We start from the raw sequence: 15,463 nt of genomic DNA, 5'->3' as shown, positions 1-15,463 counted from the left end.
TGGGCAAAACAGACTAAAGGAACTATAAAAACTATGCCAAATCTCCTACAACACAGACACTACACTCAATAACTAATTAATTTGCTGTATGTGAAATTGCATTTTAACTTGATTACATAAAGGCTAAATTATTTTAGGTTATTCAATTTAGGTTCCTTCATCCTCAAGTAACCGGAGGACACTTTGTCAACATTCCTGACACTGGGCCCGTGTTTGCTGTCAATGTACCTGCTATCTGTCAGCATTCCCGCACAATGAGTTTAAGTATGTGTAAGGATGTGTGTTGTAGGGAAGCCTTGGAGCACTAGCTGGCCAAGCTAACAGCCAAACTCACGCCCACCCAGAGGATCAGCTCTGGTCTTGCTCATCACCAGTAAAAGGAAATGTAACATGGCAGCTTCTTGTACATTACAACATTCAGTGGGACTAGATACATCCCATTTCGGAACTTTATCTACTGTGTCAGTGGTCTTGGTGATGACACTACACATCGCTGGCCACTGGTCAGCTGAGATTATGTCACAAAATAAATTTGAGCCATTACAGAATATATATAGAATGTAGATGTAATTGGTGTTTGGTTATGGACCAGCAGGCGACTCTCTTATGCTGTAGTAATTAATGATGGGATGTGTAGGACAGAAAGCCTCTTCAGCTGTCCTCAGTTCTGTAGCTGTACTCACTTAAAAACTCATTCAAGCTTTCTCTCATTGTCCATCATAGGCTCTTCTAAACATGTGCCAACAATTTAGAGATTGAGTAAGATGGCAAGCTGACCAAGAAACAATCATATTTGCATCCTGGTGGCTGACCACAACGTTCCTGGTTTGAATCGGACCGCAAAACCGCTGTTATGTGCCAATATTTGTTTGTTAGGCAAACAGCGGAGACTCCAGAAATGTACTGGTGCTGGCCAAGAAACAGGCTGGCCTGTAAAATGGTGAATTGGTGATTTTACATCTTAGTTTTCTTAAGCTTTAACAAACAAGACATAACGTGTTTAGAAGTGATTTTAAAAAGGCACCGAAAAGTGAATTTTGTTACCTTTGGGCACTGCAAGGATAGCTGTTTCCTTGTTTCCAGTCTTTGTGCTAAGCTAAAATAATCTGCTGGCTAGAGCTACACATTTACCATATTGACATGAGAATGGCATCCATTTTCTCCTCTAACTCTCAGCAAGAAAGCGAAAAAGTTAATTTTCCCAAGAATGTAGAACTGTTCCTTTAAAAAAAATATGTATAGCATATGTTGCGCTGTGGACCACATTCCAAGCCAAAACATTTTAGATTACAGTCCAAAACTATAATCTCGCAAAGTGGCAATGGAATTATTTAGTTAATAACAAAAGAAGCAAATGACACCCCCATATTCTACTGCAAAAAAATGCTCTTTTATTTAGAAATAATGGTAGTTTCTTTACAGAGACAAACAGGCTTGTTACTGAGTCCCGTGGTTTTTGGCTTTTTAAATTGTTCTGCTTATCCACAACACTCTAGGAACAAACATACGGCACAATAAGTGATGGATGACAAGTATTGCACTGATAAGACTCACCTGTACCGTCTAAAGTGAAAACTTTGAATGTGGTCTGCATAGGTATATGGTACAGTCAACAAAGAATATGAGACAAAGTGTGTATCTGTGCACACATGTCATACACTCTTGGCCCAGGACAGCGGCAGACGAGCTGCAGTCAGTCTCCTGGCAGATGACACGGGATCTGCGCCACACCGATGGGATTTCAGCACTTCCATTCATTTACACGCACACCCACCCACACACACATACATCCAAACAAACACACCCGTCTACCACCTAATGACAAGGATCAGGTTGTGGACAGGAAACATTTGGTAATTCAATGTTGATTTTTTTTTTAATCCCCTTCTCCTCTTGTCTCTTCATCTCTATTTTCTCTTACATGGGAGGCCTTCTCTTCGGCTTCACATGGAGACATCAATACCCTGAGCAGTCTTAGGATCCGTGCATGCGAGACCTCAGGTACACTGGAAGAGGAGGCAATGGGAGCAGGCTAGGACAATGGTGGGGACTGGTAGAGGGAAGAAAGGCTCTTTTGTAAAGAATGGTGGATGGACAAGCCCTCAGGGAAGCTGCTTCTTGTAAGATGGGTGGTTCTTGGCCCGGACCCTCTTCTCTTGTGTCCTCCTAGGAAAGGGAGCCTCTGATCCAACACACAAGCTGTGATTTATAGATTGGTTCCTCTTTGATGCTGACATCTGTTTGATATTGCCTGACGGGGGGATTAAATGAGCCAACTGGCTCTCAGGGTGGCGGCGACCCTCATCGTTGCAGAGGGATGGGAAAGCAGACACTCGTTAGCAGTGACTCACGGGTAATTTCATGCCCCAGTGAGGGCAGGGATGAGATGACGTGAAAACATGGCTGCTGTGGAAGGCGTTCACATGACCGTTATGGTTTTGTGTAGGGTGCATGAATGCGTAACTGTGTGTTTGACTGTTTCTCAGTGTGTGCCATTTCTTCTTAGTGCATTAAAGAAGACACGGTAAAGGGGATGTGACGTGCCAGGATGGGAGACGATTCCAAACTTTGTCTAATGAGCTATAATGTAATGAGAGAGAGAAAGACCCACAGAGACGTGTGTTATTCACACTTGGTTTCTAGCCACAGCATAGTGGCGGTGTGAGAGCCTATTGCATGCAACACGCTGATTGAGACCGAAAGTGAATCTGCTGTAGAGCCATCAGGGGTATGAGGGGGAGAGAAAGGTATGCTATGCCAGGAGGGGGAGAGGATAATTGCCTCAATGCAGCCTGGCCTTCAGACAGTTTAGCTTGACATGGCACAGGAAAACAAATGTGGTGTGACTGATGTGTGGAGGTGGAGAACAAAACAACATTTTTTGAGTGTAAAGAAAATGAAACCACGGCACTTAGGAAAACAAAACTGACCTGTTTCTGACCTGTGTCTCTCTTTACTTTAAAGTGGTCATATTGTGCCCACTTTCAGGTTCATAATTTTATTTAGGGTTTGTACAGAACAGGTTTACAGGGTTTAATTTTCAAAAAACACCATATTTTTGTAATCCTGCACATTGCTGTGGCACCCCTTAACACGCTGTGTTTTAGCTACCGAGTGAAGCATCTCACTTTTATTTGATCTTTGTTGGGTGCTGCGCATGCGCAGTTCCTGGTAAAGGACTACTAGCCAATCAGGAGTAGAGAGCGGGTCCTGACAAGCCGTTAACAACGGCTTCAATTCAGCTGTACAACCTTGGAGCCGAACCAGCTTCAGAACCTAGACTGGAGCAAGACTTTCAGAGTGATAAGAGTGACAAACTGATCTTTCATACGTAATGTTTTAACTGTGCACTGTCTAATCATAGTAACAACTTCATGTCCATTGACTGTCTAACATTCGGTAGAGAGGGGGAGGGGAGGCAGCGGGCGGACATCTTGTCACTGTGTGCAGCTCAGTGTGTTTCTCCACCTGTGTATTTCAGTGCGTGCCACACTTGCCACCAGGCGAGCATTAGGATGCGTGTTACAAAGTGATGCAGATCGGTTACGGAAGTAAAAGCTGAACTACAATCGAGCTGTTTTCAGGCAGTTCAGGAGCAGTATTTTCTGTGGGAGATGAAAACTCCCTTTGGGGTGGACTTCTTCACTTGCAAACATATTACATGCACAAAAAAGATATATAACACACTAAAGGAAAGGGAAAAAGCATAATATGACCTCTTTAAATCATGCAGTCTCTTTACGGCACAAAAAATGCTAAACAAACTGAGCTTACCGCACACAGCTTGTGCGAAAGGCAAAGAATAATAGCTGTTGATTGTGAAACAAAGTGTGGAAGTGGAGAGAGGTTTCTGATTTACTGCTCGTTAGGCAGCAGTAATGAAAAGCCAGTCTGCACACTGACAGCAAGCAGAGGAGAGACCGTTTGGAGGAATGTGGCTGTGGTCTGCTGCTGTCAGCTTCCCATTTGGAAGGAGTGAAAATGAAAGCTGATTGCTGACAGTGACAAAGACATGACAGAAATCACATCAATCCAGATTTAGCTGGCTGAAATTATAAATAGTAGTTCCAGGAAGGACAGCCATGTCATGCTATGGTGAGCAAATACGTTTTCGAAACAAAGAATGGGGGTAAAGGCAGGATAGGACAGCTTTTCAGATAATTTTTGTCAATGTTGTGTAAACTCTCATTAGCAAGCAAAGACTCACTCCCTTCCTTCCATCCCCCCCTAGCTTCAACACGCAACCGCCCTCTGTGTGAGTTTTGGGAGTGATGGTAGGAGAGGTGGAAGGCAGGGATTCTGCGGAGGAAGGGAGGGGGCACATAGAGTAAACTGAGCCTCCCTTGTTTTTGGCACCTTGCAGAGTGCAGCAGAAGAAGAAGGGGTGATTAGGGAGTGAATATTGGATGAGTCAGCTCTGAGATATGGTGAAAGCCAAGGAGAACAGACCAAGCGGGTCATGTGAGGACACACTAGACTTCTTCGTGTATTTAGAAAATTTGGGGGGCAGTGGCTCTAGTGGTTATAAGAGTGGTGGCAGGATTCCCTGTAAACGTCCAGAGGAATCTTACGAAGCAAAACTAAAACCTTGAGAAAGGCAGTTAAACCTTGTCTTATCCAGTGGAACATGCGGGCTGCCAACAGTGAGACAGAATGTAGCAGCGCTGGGCAGCTCCCAGCTGAGTTTATCAAGGTCACCAGCCTTCCACTGCAAAAAGCTTTTCTCCGAGCCAGCTGTCAATACGAATATGCTCTTACTAAAGAAAACCCCCCAACACCACTCATGGTCACAACATGCTGGGTGTTAAACTGATAATAATGTTCTGACGTGAAAAGGAAAATCCCCAAAAAGTTAATAAATTTTTAATACAAAGCTGCGGGGCTTCAATATCAATATCACGCATTTCAGGATTTCTGGCAGCTGTTCACCTCCACCGAATTGACTCCCTTTGCTCATGTTTTAAGAAATGTATACACTTATTAAAAAAAGCAGGGGTCCTCTTTCACACAGAAAAGAACCTTCTTTTTGTTTTGATCACAAAAGATGAGATGCTGTCAGGATTTGGCTAAGGAGATGACTGATAGATTGATTAGGCAATGTTAGAGTTATACAGTTTGGTCACAGTCAGCTGTAGGTTTGTGACAAATAACTCAACACAGATGGGAGAGAGTACGAGCAGCACTGCTGCTAATCTACTGAATTTAAGTTAATGTTGTCTGAAAATCTCCAGCTGGGAACACTTTTTATGCAATGCACTGAAATTAAAATAATTTGATGCTTGATATTGAGCAGCTGGTTTTGTATTTTAATGTCAATGGCTCTGTATTGATTGCCTCAATGACTCTCATCAGAAGTTGATTAAGAGGGGAGTGTAGAGCAACAGCTCCGCCTCTCTATTTGCCCCTCATCATGCGACTCTTTTTTTATTAGATTCAATCATCCTGTAATTCTTTAAACTGTGTGGGACTCATAGGCAGACAGGAAATTGCATGTTTAGAAAGAAATGTCTGATTTATAAGCCCATTTAATTTTGTTGGTTGTGGGACTATATGGGAGAAGGCTGACTACTAATGGAATTTATCAAATGACCAATCAGCACCTTATCAGCTGAGTCACCTCCAAAGAAATGGGACCAGGCCTCTGGAAACCATACCGATGTGCTACACCACAAACCAGAAATACTTGGGAATTTACACATGCCTTAAAAGGCGGTGATCCATCTTTACCTTCCTGTGCACATATTTCTTTTGACTCCGTTTACAATGAGTGACTTCACTGACAGGAAAATTAACCAAACCGCGTAAAAAACACATCCTTGCACATTTCATATTTCATTGTCATTTCAGTATTATCAGTGTAACTCCTTCAGTTCCTACAAAGTTGTTTAGTTTTAGTAATACTTACTACCGCATTATGACATTTCACAAACCCTGGCCTTATCGTCATTCATTCTGTGATTACTTACAGGACGAACATTACTTATAATTTACAGTAGTACCAATAATAATGGTGTCACATGGCCATATTTTTGTGGGCGTTTGTGGATACATTGTCCTAACTCCGTTGTGTATTCCTCACCTCAAAGTTGACAGACAGGTTCCTCTTGAGGGCAATTTCATAGACCAGGCTGATCTCTGATTTGCTGGCATCACTGCCTTCCTCTGTCTCCCCCTTTTCCTCTGGGCTCTGGAAAAGAAGGAAATAAATTGTAAAATGGGACATACTGATTGTTACTGCTAGAACTAGTGCCACTTTTAAGTTACAGGTTTCCAAATGGTCTATTGTTCTTTCCAGCCTAAACTCAACTCACTGCATGTTCCATCAAGAAAGCTTTTGCAGTTTTTTCAGGTGTGGATTGGTAGATAAACCATATATTTTTTTAGGTTAGCCTAGCTTATATAACTAGCATCAGTGGTACGGTCAAAGGCTCCAATGAGAAACCGAAGCTGGAGGAGCTCCTAACATCATTTATATCCCTGTTTGGGAGCATTATGATTTTTGTCTAACACGGTTTAATGTAGGTGACATTGTGTCTGTGGAAATAGTTACATTAAAGATGCCATTTCATTAGAAATTGCATCCCCAAAATGAGGTTCATAGGGCCCTATGAAATGTGTTTTTTGCTCGTTTGGCTTAAGTGCTATGGAAAAATACGCTTATAAAGCTAGGCAAAACTCCAGATTCCGCGTTTTACAGTTTATTGCATTTTTATAATCGCGGAAATCATAGGGCCCTAGGTGCAAGGTGTTCTCCCTATAGTACTGAGCCAAAGCAATAACAAATCCCATACGAGTGTTACAGATATGAAACCATACCAATTTTTAGGGAACGCAAGGTGCCTAGAGGCCAGTTATAAGGTTACTTCACGTGCAGATATTTTTATTAAATCGGAGAAATACTGAAATGTTGTTTTCTTTTAGATGACTTCCGCATCAGATGCAAATGTATGAGTTCTTCAATGAGCCACTGTTTAATGTTGAGATCTTGAAAATGGAAAATGTCTTTTGTTTTGACTGCTTTTAAGTACCCAAAAAAATTCCAAACCGTGACCCCAAATCTGTGGCACTTATCAAGTCAAGAACTGCACGCCTTCAAGGTGGATGTTGGCCAAGCTGCTGCAACGAGGAGCCTGTCTGTTTTTCTGGATATGAACCTCATCTGAAATGGGAGTGAGAACTCAGTATTCAAGGACATGACTGGTTGTCCTCTGTTTGTACAGGAAGGTCTCTTACATAGGGTGGTCCATTTTATGTAAGAATTCCTGTATATGAATGCTCTGTTCTAGGAAAATCTTTACAGGAAAATCTTTTCCTGTTACAAGAAACACAGCTGAAATGTGAGTTTTCATCAGGCATGAAACATGGAGTTGTTTCACCAAAAATTAATATGGAAAGGACAGTTAAGGTCTGTGGGAAAGCACCAGCAGGTTTCAATGGGATAACCACAATTTCAATTCAAAGAATGTGCCGCCCATGAACCTATGGAGTAATTCTGGACTTAATACCAAATGACTCAGGTCTGAGCCTTTAGTCAGTTTAAGGTTTTTTTATTATTTACAAAGTTAGATATTTCAAGGACGGATCAGACAGACTTAATCTACAACAATGATTTTCAAGAATTCTTAAATTGATACTACTTCATGTCATAGAGTTACAACGAGGGGCTTTTTGGTGCCAGCTGTCTATAAGAAAGCAGAATGCTGTCTCGATCTTTATCTTCTTATGTCCAGCTCATTGTGTGATTAAGTCTGAATGGCTGTGGCCTTTCCCTTTGGGCTTCTTCCCTTCTCCCGCCTCATTGTGTGACCCGATACGACGCATGATTCATACTGCGAGATCTCTTGGATTTCACAGGATACAGAGTCACGTGGTACGATGCACCTACCACACCGGGCGGGCGAAAGACATCAGAAAGTATGGGTGCAGTGTACTTTGTTTTGTGTGCGCTGAGACATACATTTTCAGCCTCTTGTGTTCTATGTATGAGGACATGAGAGCGTGAGTCAGTCCGTGGACCCTCTTCCATTCTTCTTCCACAAAGTGTTTTCATTAATTCTATTAAATTCTAATATGTATTCATGGTTTTGATGGTTGCATTTCCTTGTGCCACCACTCTATGTGATGTGTGTGATTAATAGTGTGAATCCCCTCTCAAGGCTGCATAAACAAACAGCCGGGTAATTGTCTGTGGGTGTGTGTGTTAGCGTGCAAACTGGAATGACCAAGCAGATAAGCAACCTTCCTCTGACAAAGACAAATAGAGGGCAAAATCTGACTTCTACGTCTAGATCTACTGGACAGAGCTCTGGGAAAAGTACAACAAGCGAAGAATCCATATAGTGCTCTGAGACATTAATCATCGCCCTGAAGGAGCTGCGGTCAATGAACAGTGACTGTGGGCGAAGAGAAGGCTTCACATTCACAACTATGCTCAAGGGCAATTGATTTCATAATGGGGCAAAAGGATTCTAGATCAAAGGATGGGAAGAAGAGGCTTCCAACGGACAAAGCAAAATAAGTGTATTATAGAGGTTACAAGGTCACAGATCTAAATATATCTTCCTTCACACCAACCATGACATGACCATGCAACCTTTCTTCAAGAAATTCCTAGAAGATGCAGATTTCCTCTCATAAATACCCAGTCAAACCATTGACTGTGAGGTAAACAACCTGGGGATTTTTTCAAGACAGGAAGTGCACTTGTTTAACATCAGATATCACAATTTTAACAGTACATCTAGTATAACTAACTGGCACATTTACAAGTTATTCAGCAGTTTTTACTATAATCTTTATTGCCTGAAGCTATGCAAGTTGGAGATGCTTTTTTTTTGTTTCCAAGGGTTACATATTGTTGCACTACATGTGTATAAACATAACACAATTACAGCGTCACTGATATGTACCTGTGGTCTTCCTCAAAATAACGGTTTGACAAACCATGGTTACAAGGAACACTTCTAGCCTGAGGGTGTCCAGTCCACACATTTACACATGTATGCGTGCACACACACACACACACACACACTCTCACTCACACAGAGACAGGATGACAGACATATACCATAGACACAATGTGCCCCAATTTGTAAAGCAAGACTGAGAAGCATCAGCAAACAAAGAGCGCATTTATGGAGGCCGACGCCACAAGACAGTGAGTCAGGCAAGTGAGAAGAGCCAAAGCGTTTTGAATAACCATCGGCGATGCCAGGTAGTGAGGATATGGGGTAATTTGATTTCCGGTGGGAGATGATAACAACAGTTAACAGCTATGCCTGAGGGGAAACTCTGGAAAGGTACAGTGACACTGGGAGTAGGCAGAAAGAAAAAAGGAGAGACTGGAAAGAGAAAATGCACTCCTGTCCGGTGCAAACTAAACTATGGAGGACTACAGGGCTTAAATTATACATTAGCGTAATAAGAGCTGAGGTGGATTTGGATTCAATCTGATGAAAGCTGGTTACGTATTCATCTTAGCATCCCCCCCAAAAAAACACTACTTTTAATAGAGCCTCTCTGGCGAGAGCACCAACGGATCAGCAGCAGCAGCAAATCCTTAGACTTTTCATTAAGGGAAGAGTTTTCAAGTAGGGAGGGGGTCAAGTCATCTGGCTTGAAAGCAGTCACAAGGTGACAAAAGTGCTGAAAGTATGAGGTCACAATGATTGGAGGACACTTTGAGTGGAGAGTGGAATGACCTTTAAGAGACAGAATGAATGACCGAGCATCAGGTTGGAATAGAAATAGTTTCGTGGGGGAGGGCTAGAGGTTTCATAAGGCTGAAGTGTGTACAGACTGCAAAATGAATGTTCTTTGCTTGTTTTGCTGTCCTGTCTATGAGTACGTGAGGGATGTACTTTTAGTAAAATGTCCTCCATTTATGTTGATTTATTTTTTGGCTAGATGATTATGAAAAACCTGTGTTGTGCTTCTGGAAGGGAACCTTTTTTGTAGCTGATTTTATTTGACAAGTGTGGGAGAGAAGGCAAAATATTTTGTTTAAGACAGAGTTGTAAAATAACCTGTAAATTGTAATAAATGTTAGACCACTGCAACTGTAGTATTGATGTCTTCTAAAACCCATGAGGGTTAGGCACTGTGTGCATGACATGAAAATAAAGGAAAACCAATCAATCAATCAATCAAGTCATATATAACCATTTTAGTTAGTAAATAGTTTAGTAGTTTAGTTTAGTTAATAAAAGTATAATGGCTTTATAGTCAAGTAACCAATTACTATATAGCCAGGAAATTAATCTGGAACAAATTGCTAAATAATTTAACAAATGTCTTGGTTACTGTCTCTCAAATGTGAAGTTTTTTGGTCTTATGTGATTGTTAACTGAATATCCGTATGTTTCAAATTGTTATTTGGACAAAACAATAATTTTAAAAAGATTTAATTTCATTGGGATGCTCATTCAAGCTATAAATTGTCAGCATGAAAATGTAAAATGCACAAAGTGGAGAAAATTGTTTTGGATGAAGAGTCCAAAGGGAGAAGAACACTGAATATGGAAATCACTTGCCCTTAAATGAAGGATGGATGAAGCTGGTAATATTTTATTATATATAGTCAACAAATCCCATTAAAAGACCAAAACCAAACAACTGAAGCGAATAAGAAGTAGACAACACCTGGTATATCTTACTCCTAGGTCATATAGGCCTCCATTGTTATCCAAAAACAGGTACACGAGGTACACTGTTGCACTGAGGCATATGTTCCTTCATTATGATGAATCCACAATCACACATATCCCACAAATATTGTCCTGCTGCTGTAAATAATTACTTGTAAAACAACTCACGTCTTCTTAATCAGAAAATTGTCCTGAAAAAATCCACTATTTACTCAGGTTTGAGTAACAACTGCTAAAAATTACATTGCCCAGCTGTTGAGCCTTTTTTTTTTTTTTGGAAATTATACAACATATTTGCGACACATTTCTTAGATTTAAATCCTCATTAGGAATGAATACAGCCCCCCGACGACGACGAGGAAGTTGGACGACAGGGAAAACAGCACTTAGGTGGTTAAAAAGGCAGCTAGTTTGGTGAAAGAGAGAAACTTGAATTCAGAAGTTGTACTGTTTTTTTCTATCTGATGAGGAAAATAAGTGTAAGAATATTTCCTTTATTGACATTTCTGACAGTTTATTTTGTTGAAAAAATGTGTAATGTAGCAAAATTAAGAGATGGGCCAGGGCCAGCTGGATAGCGGACATCAATAACACAAAACATAGATGTCTTTGACATAATGTTCTGACCGTAGTTTACAGCTTACCTACTGGTACGCACTGTTAGTGGAAGCCTTTCTGTTCATAAGAATTTGTGCGTGTGTTTACCTGTGGTGGCCGTTCGGGGATGGGTTCATTGCGCAGAGCTTGCAGGGCCTTCATGGCAGCGCTATGTCTTGCTGCTTGACGGGTGCGTCCCTCACCAATAAACTCATTACTCCCCACAGACAGCTGCACATAGAAGATCTTAGGAACAGGATAATGGTACCTGGAATGAACAAAGTAACAGAAGGAAGAAAGGAATATCTATTATAAAAACTCATTATCTGACAACACACACACAAAAGCAAAGGAAAGGATAGAGTCAGACATTATGGGCAAGTTATCAATTCACACCATTTACACCGTTCCAGTCCCACCACTTCATCAGGGTTAATTACTACACAATAGCATGTTGGCCAACCGCTTGACTGATGTCTTGCTATTGAATCTCTACTTTGGGATGCCAAACAAAGCACAGGGACATATATATGCTCTCCTCTTTCTTCTTTCCCCAAACATAGATTTTCCTCTCTTTCTTTGGGTCCTGACAGACCAGGACCGAGCTGTCACAGAGCAGATTTAGAGGTCTGCGAGTCTGCATGTGTGATACCCCCTCCTGGGTCATGGGGAGAAAGGCTGAGAATGTGTGCTGGGTCAAGGACAAGGAAAGAGTGGGAAAGCTAACAAGAAAAAGAGAGGAATCCAAACTTTTTAATATCCGACTTTTCTTCTCTGTTAGTATACACTTATGTTTAAGGACATTTATGGAACTGTGTCTTGACTAGAGTCTAATACCAAAATGTATTTCATATTTTCACATTTGGTCAAGGTACTGGGCTTTTAATGAGAGAATGAATTCAATCAATCAATAGTGAACATGGTGCACTATTTAACACTGCATGCTGAAGAAAATTAACACAAGCTGAACATAATCCCTTTTGTCCGTGTATATATATTTACTCAATTGCAATTTGGGAAACCCATGAAGCTCCAATATGTAGGACAGGAAAACGTGTGTGCACTGGAAACTCTCACAGTACGTTTCACAACCGCACACATGCACATCATTAGATGAAGAGATATCAAGTCGTGAAGCCATATTCAACAACAGCCCATGACATGTCTGATAACTGGAAACAGTCCCTTGTATATGCTGATGTTTTTATTGACTGAGATCAAATGCTACAAGTCATTAATTAGCTTGAGTTTACAAGTACTACAAGACCTAGAGTCTACAGCCACACTAGCGGACCTGTGAACTTAACAGTGTTTAGCGTAATATGCTAATGTCAGAGTGCTAACATGGTCAAAATGGCAATGCTAGCATGCTGTAACGTGTTACTCCCAACACTGGTTAGAATGCTAACATTAGCTAATTAGCACTCAACACAAAGTGCAGCTGAGGCTGAAGGTAATGTCATTAGTTTTACTTGGTATTTGGTCACTGAACAAATAAAAATTTTGACTTGATAATGGCACTTGTTGAAAAGTCGAGGGAACACCAAAGTTACTATATTCCATCCAGAGGGGGCGTGAACGTGTGGTATTCACTGTCTCAGGACCACGAATGTCTGCACAAACGTTTGTGCCAGTCTGTCAAGTAGATGTTGAGATATTTAAAATGAAATAATATAAAGTGAAATATTTATCTTGCTGATGGCATTACGGCAATTAATCCAATAGTGGACAATGTTTCAGTCTGGACCACAGTGGTGGACCGACCGCCTGACAGAGTTGTAATAAACTGGAATTAACCTTTAACTTGATTAGGTAGTTCTGAAGCTAAATGTAGATATGTTTTGACATTTTGATTATATCAATACCAGAAATACTGCCTCTTAAAAACTCTTTACAAGATAACACTTAACAACACATCTGTAATATCTCTAAACTTCTATTCTCTTCTTCCCTCCCTTCACTTCTTTCCTCAACCTCCTGCTCAGCAATGAGTCAGCGTTTTACTCCCAGAATTCCAGCAGGTCTTTCTCCAGCCCAAAGCCCTGCTCTCATCCGTCTGCTCTCAGCTCCTCCTGGCCACGGGAGCCTTCCCTGGGCGGGGGCCTGCCTGGCCCTCGCACGTCAAGTGTGGCCCCAGGGTCTCAGAGGACATGCCAAGTGCAACATGGGCCCCAGCCAACAGCGCTGAACCGAGATGGGAGCAGCTGGGTCTGGAGCGCTGAGTACAGGTGCAGAGAGGAGGAGAGAGAGGGATAAGAAAAAGAGAGGAGGGAGACTGAAGTGGAGAGAGATAGAGAGAGGGAGAGAGGGAAGTAAAGAGGGAGAGAAGAGAGAGAGAGAGGGACATGGAGGGAGGCCTGTGGGAGACTACTTCACAACGTGGGAAAGTTGTGGCTTATACACAAGCAAGTCAGCCAAGAACACAGCCGAGCTAACGCACACACACATCAAAATCGTGCAGACAGAAAGGCAGGAAAATCACGTCAGCAATGCGTGGCCAGTACAAAAATCAGCACATGCTGGCTAGATCTGCCTGTTCTGTGTTATCAATTATTATTTTTGTTATTATTATTACAACAGAGAGGGAACTGGACCAGGACACCTGTGGGGAGGGTGTGGAGACCGCTGAAAGGGAAAGCAAAAATAAGAAAATAAATACCACTGTGTCTGTGTGATGACGTGAGTGTGCGGGTGTGTATCGGCTGTGACTGAGGGATGAGTGACTCTGTGAGAGACAAAATAAATAAATAAATAAATAAACAAACTGATGCCAAAACTCAATCAAATGATAACTCATCAGCATTTAGCAGTGAGTAATGAATTTGACTTTAAGGGCAGAAGCTTCCCTGCAGCGCTCTTTAATGTGAACCACGTTAGTTAAGGTTACCATTTCATCTTAATCATCACACACAGTCCTACTGGGAAATGGGAGATATGGTATTGCAATTATTACTATAAATGACAGGGTGACATTTTGACTGGAAACTATTTTCTCCTGTGGCAAGGAAAACTATTTCCTTTATAAATGCAACCCAGTTGTGATGCATTACACTTGTTCCTAAACTGAAAAGGTTACCACCACCTTGACATTTTTATTGTTTTGCGGCATATTTACATGCACGGCACCAGCTACAGCCACTAATTTTCACATAGCGTTGTACCACAGGCTATGCAGTACATTTAATGAATATGTATCATAGACATGCCTTATTGTTTCCATAGCTTGTTTTCCTCTACTTTATTATTTAGGCTAGGTTTTGGCGTTTGGGAAATTCTCAGTAGTTACTGTGACGTAAAATAGTAATTTTATCTAATGGCGGTCACACCAGCTTTCAAGTCACGGTTTGAGCAAATGCAAAAAAAAATGCAAACTCCAGTTCTATGGAAGTAAACTGAAAATATGTGGCCTGTAACTTAACACATGACTTTGTTGACGAGTTGCAGATGGTAGTGTATAGGAAGCGGTGAAAATTTCAACAGCTTTGGATGGCAAACAGCAGCAATCAAAACCAAATGCAGCACTTCCTTTTAGTCATAAACCTGCCATTTTAGCCATAAGAACACATCTAATTAAATTTTGTTTACAATATATTCCCACCCTTAAAGGACCTATAGTATGCTAAATTTAAGTTCACACTTTTTTTGGGTATCTAGTAGAAAATGTTCACATGCTTTAATGTAAAAAAAAAAAACACATTATTTTTCCTCACACTGTCTTAGCACCTCTTTTCACCCTCTGTCTGAACACGTTTAAAGCGACAGGAGTATTTTCGCTCCTGTCGCTTTAAAGCCTCCCTCCCTAAAAGCCAGCTTTCTTCTGATCGGCCAACTTCCCTTTAGCCTCCAGAGGGGCAGCAACTAGCTGGCATAGCGCTTACAAGATGAGTGGAGATAAGTCTGGCTATGCGAGAGTATACCTCACTGATTACAATACAAAAACACAACTTTATTCTCTGATTTTGGTGAAAGTGGATCAAATTTTATGGAGAAATTTCCATAAATCACAGAGAGTTGAGGCAGAACAGCCGTAGGACATCAGAGGAAAAAACAGAAAATTACTACAATAAAAAAAATTAAAATTACTATAACTTTCCTTCTTATCCATAAAAGCACTTTCTGCGAGACATACTGAACAACCTCCAGCTCTAGGTCAGCGATGGAATGAACGCTTGGTGTTGTGTTGCACGCTGGGGCTCGTGTTCAGTGGGCTGGGCGGTCTA

General features: G+C 41.3%; 1 protein-coding gene across 1 annotated transcript in view; it reads right to left on the bottom strand.

Moving 5' to 3' along the window:
• stau2 (staufen double-stranded RNA binding protein 2) overlaps nucleotides 1–15,463 on the bottom strand; it is a 99,067-nt gene that overhangs the window by 65,568 nt on the left and 18,036 nt on the right. Inside the window, exons 6-7 of the mRNA XM_038727261.1 lie at nucleotides 11,352–11,511; nucleotides 6,080–6,187 (exon numbers count right to left, since the gene is read on the bottom strand). Coding sequence (XP_038583189.1) covers nucleotides 6,080–6,187; nucleotides 11,352–11,511 — 268 coding nt within the window. The remainder of the gene's footprint in view (nucleotides 1–6,079; nucleotides 6,188–11,351; nucleotides 11,512–15,463) is intronic.

The sequence above is a fragment of the Micropterus salmoides genome, unplaced genomic scaffold (genome assembly GCF_014851395.1).
Source record: "Micropterus salmoides isolate LMB-PRFRI ecotype aquatic unplaced genomic scaffold, ASM1485139v1 Ms_hic_scaffold_1, whole genome shotgun sequence".
NCBI lineage: Eukaryota > Metazoa > Chordata > Actinopteri > Centrarchiformes > Centrarchidae > Micropterus > Micropterus salmoides.
The sequence above is the reverse complement of the archived record's forward strand: the minus strand, read 5'-3'. Positions and strand labels throughout refer to the sequence as shown.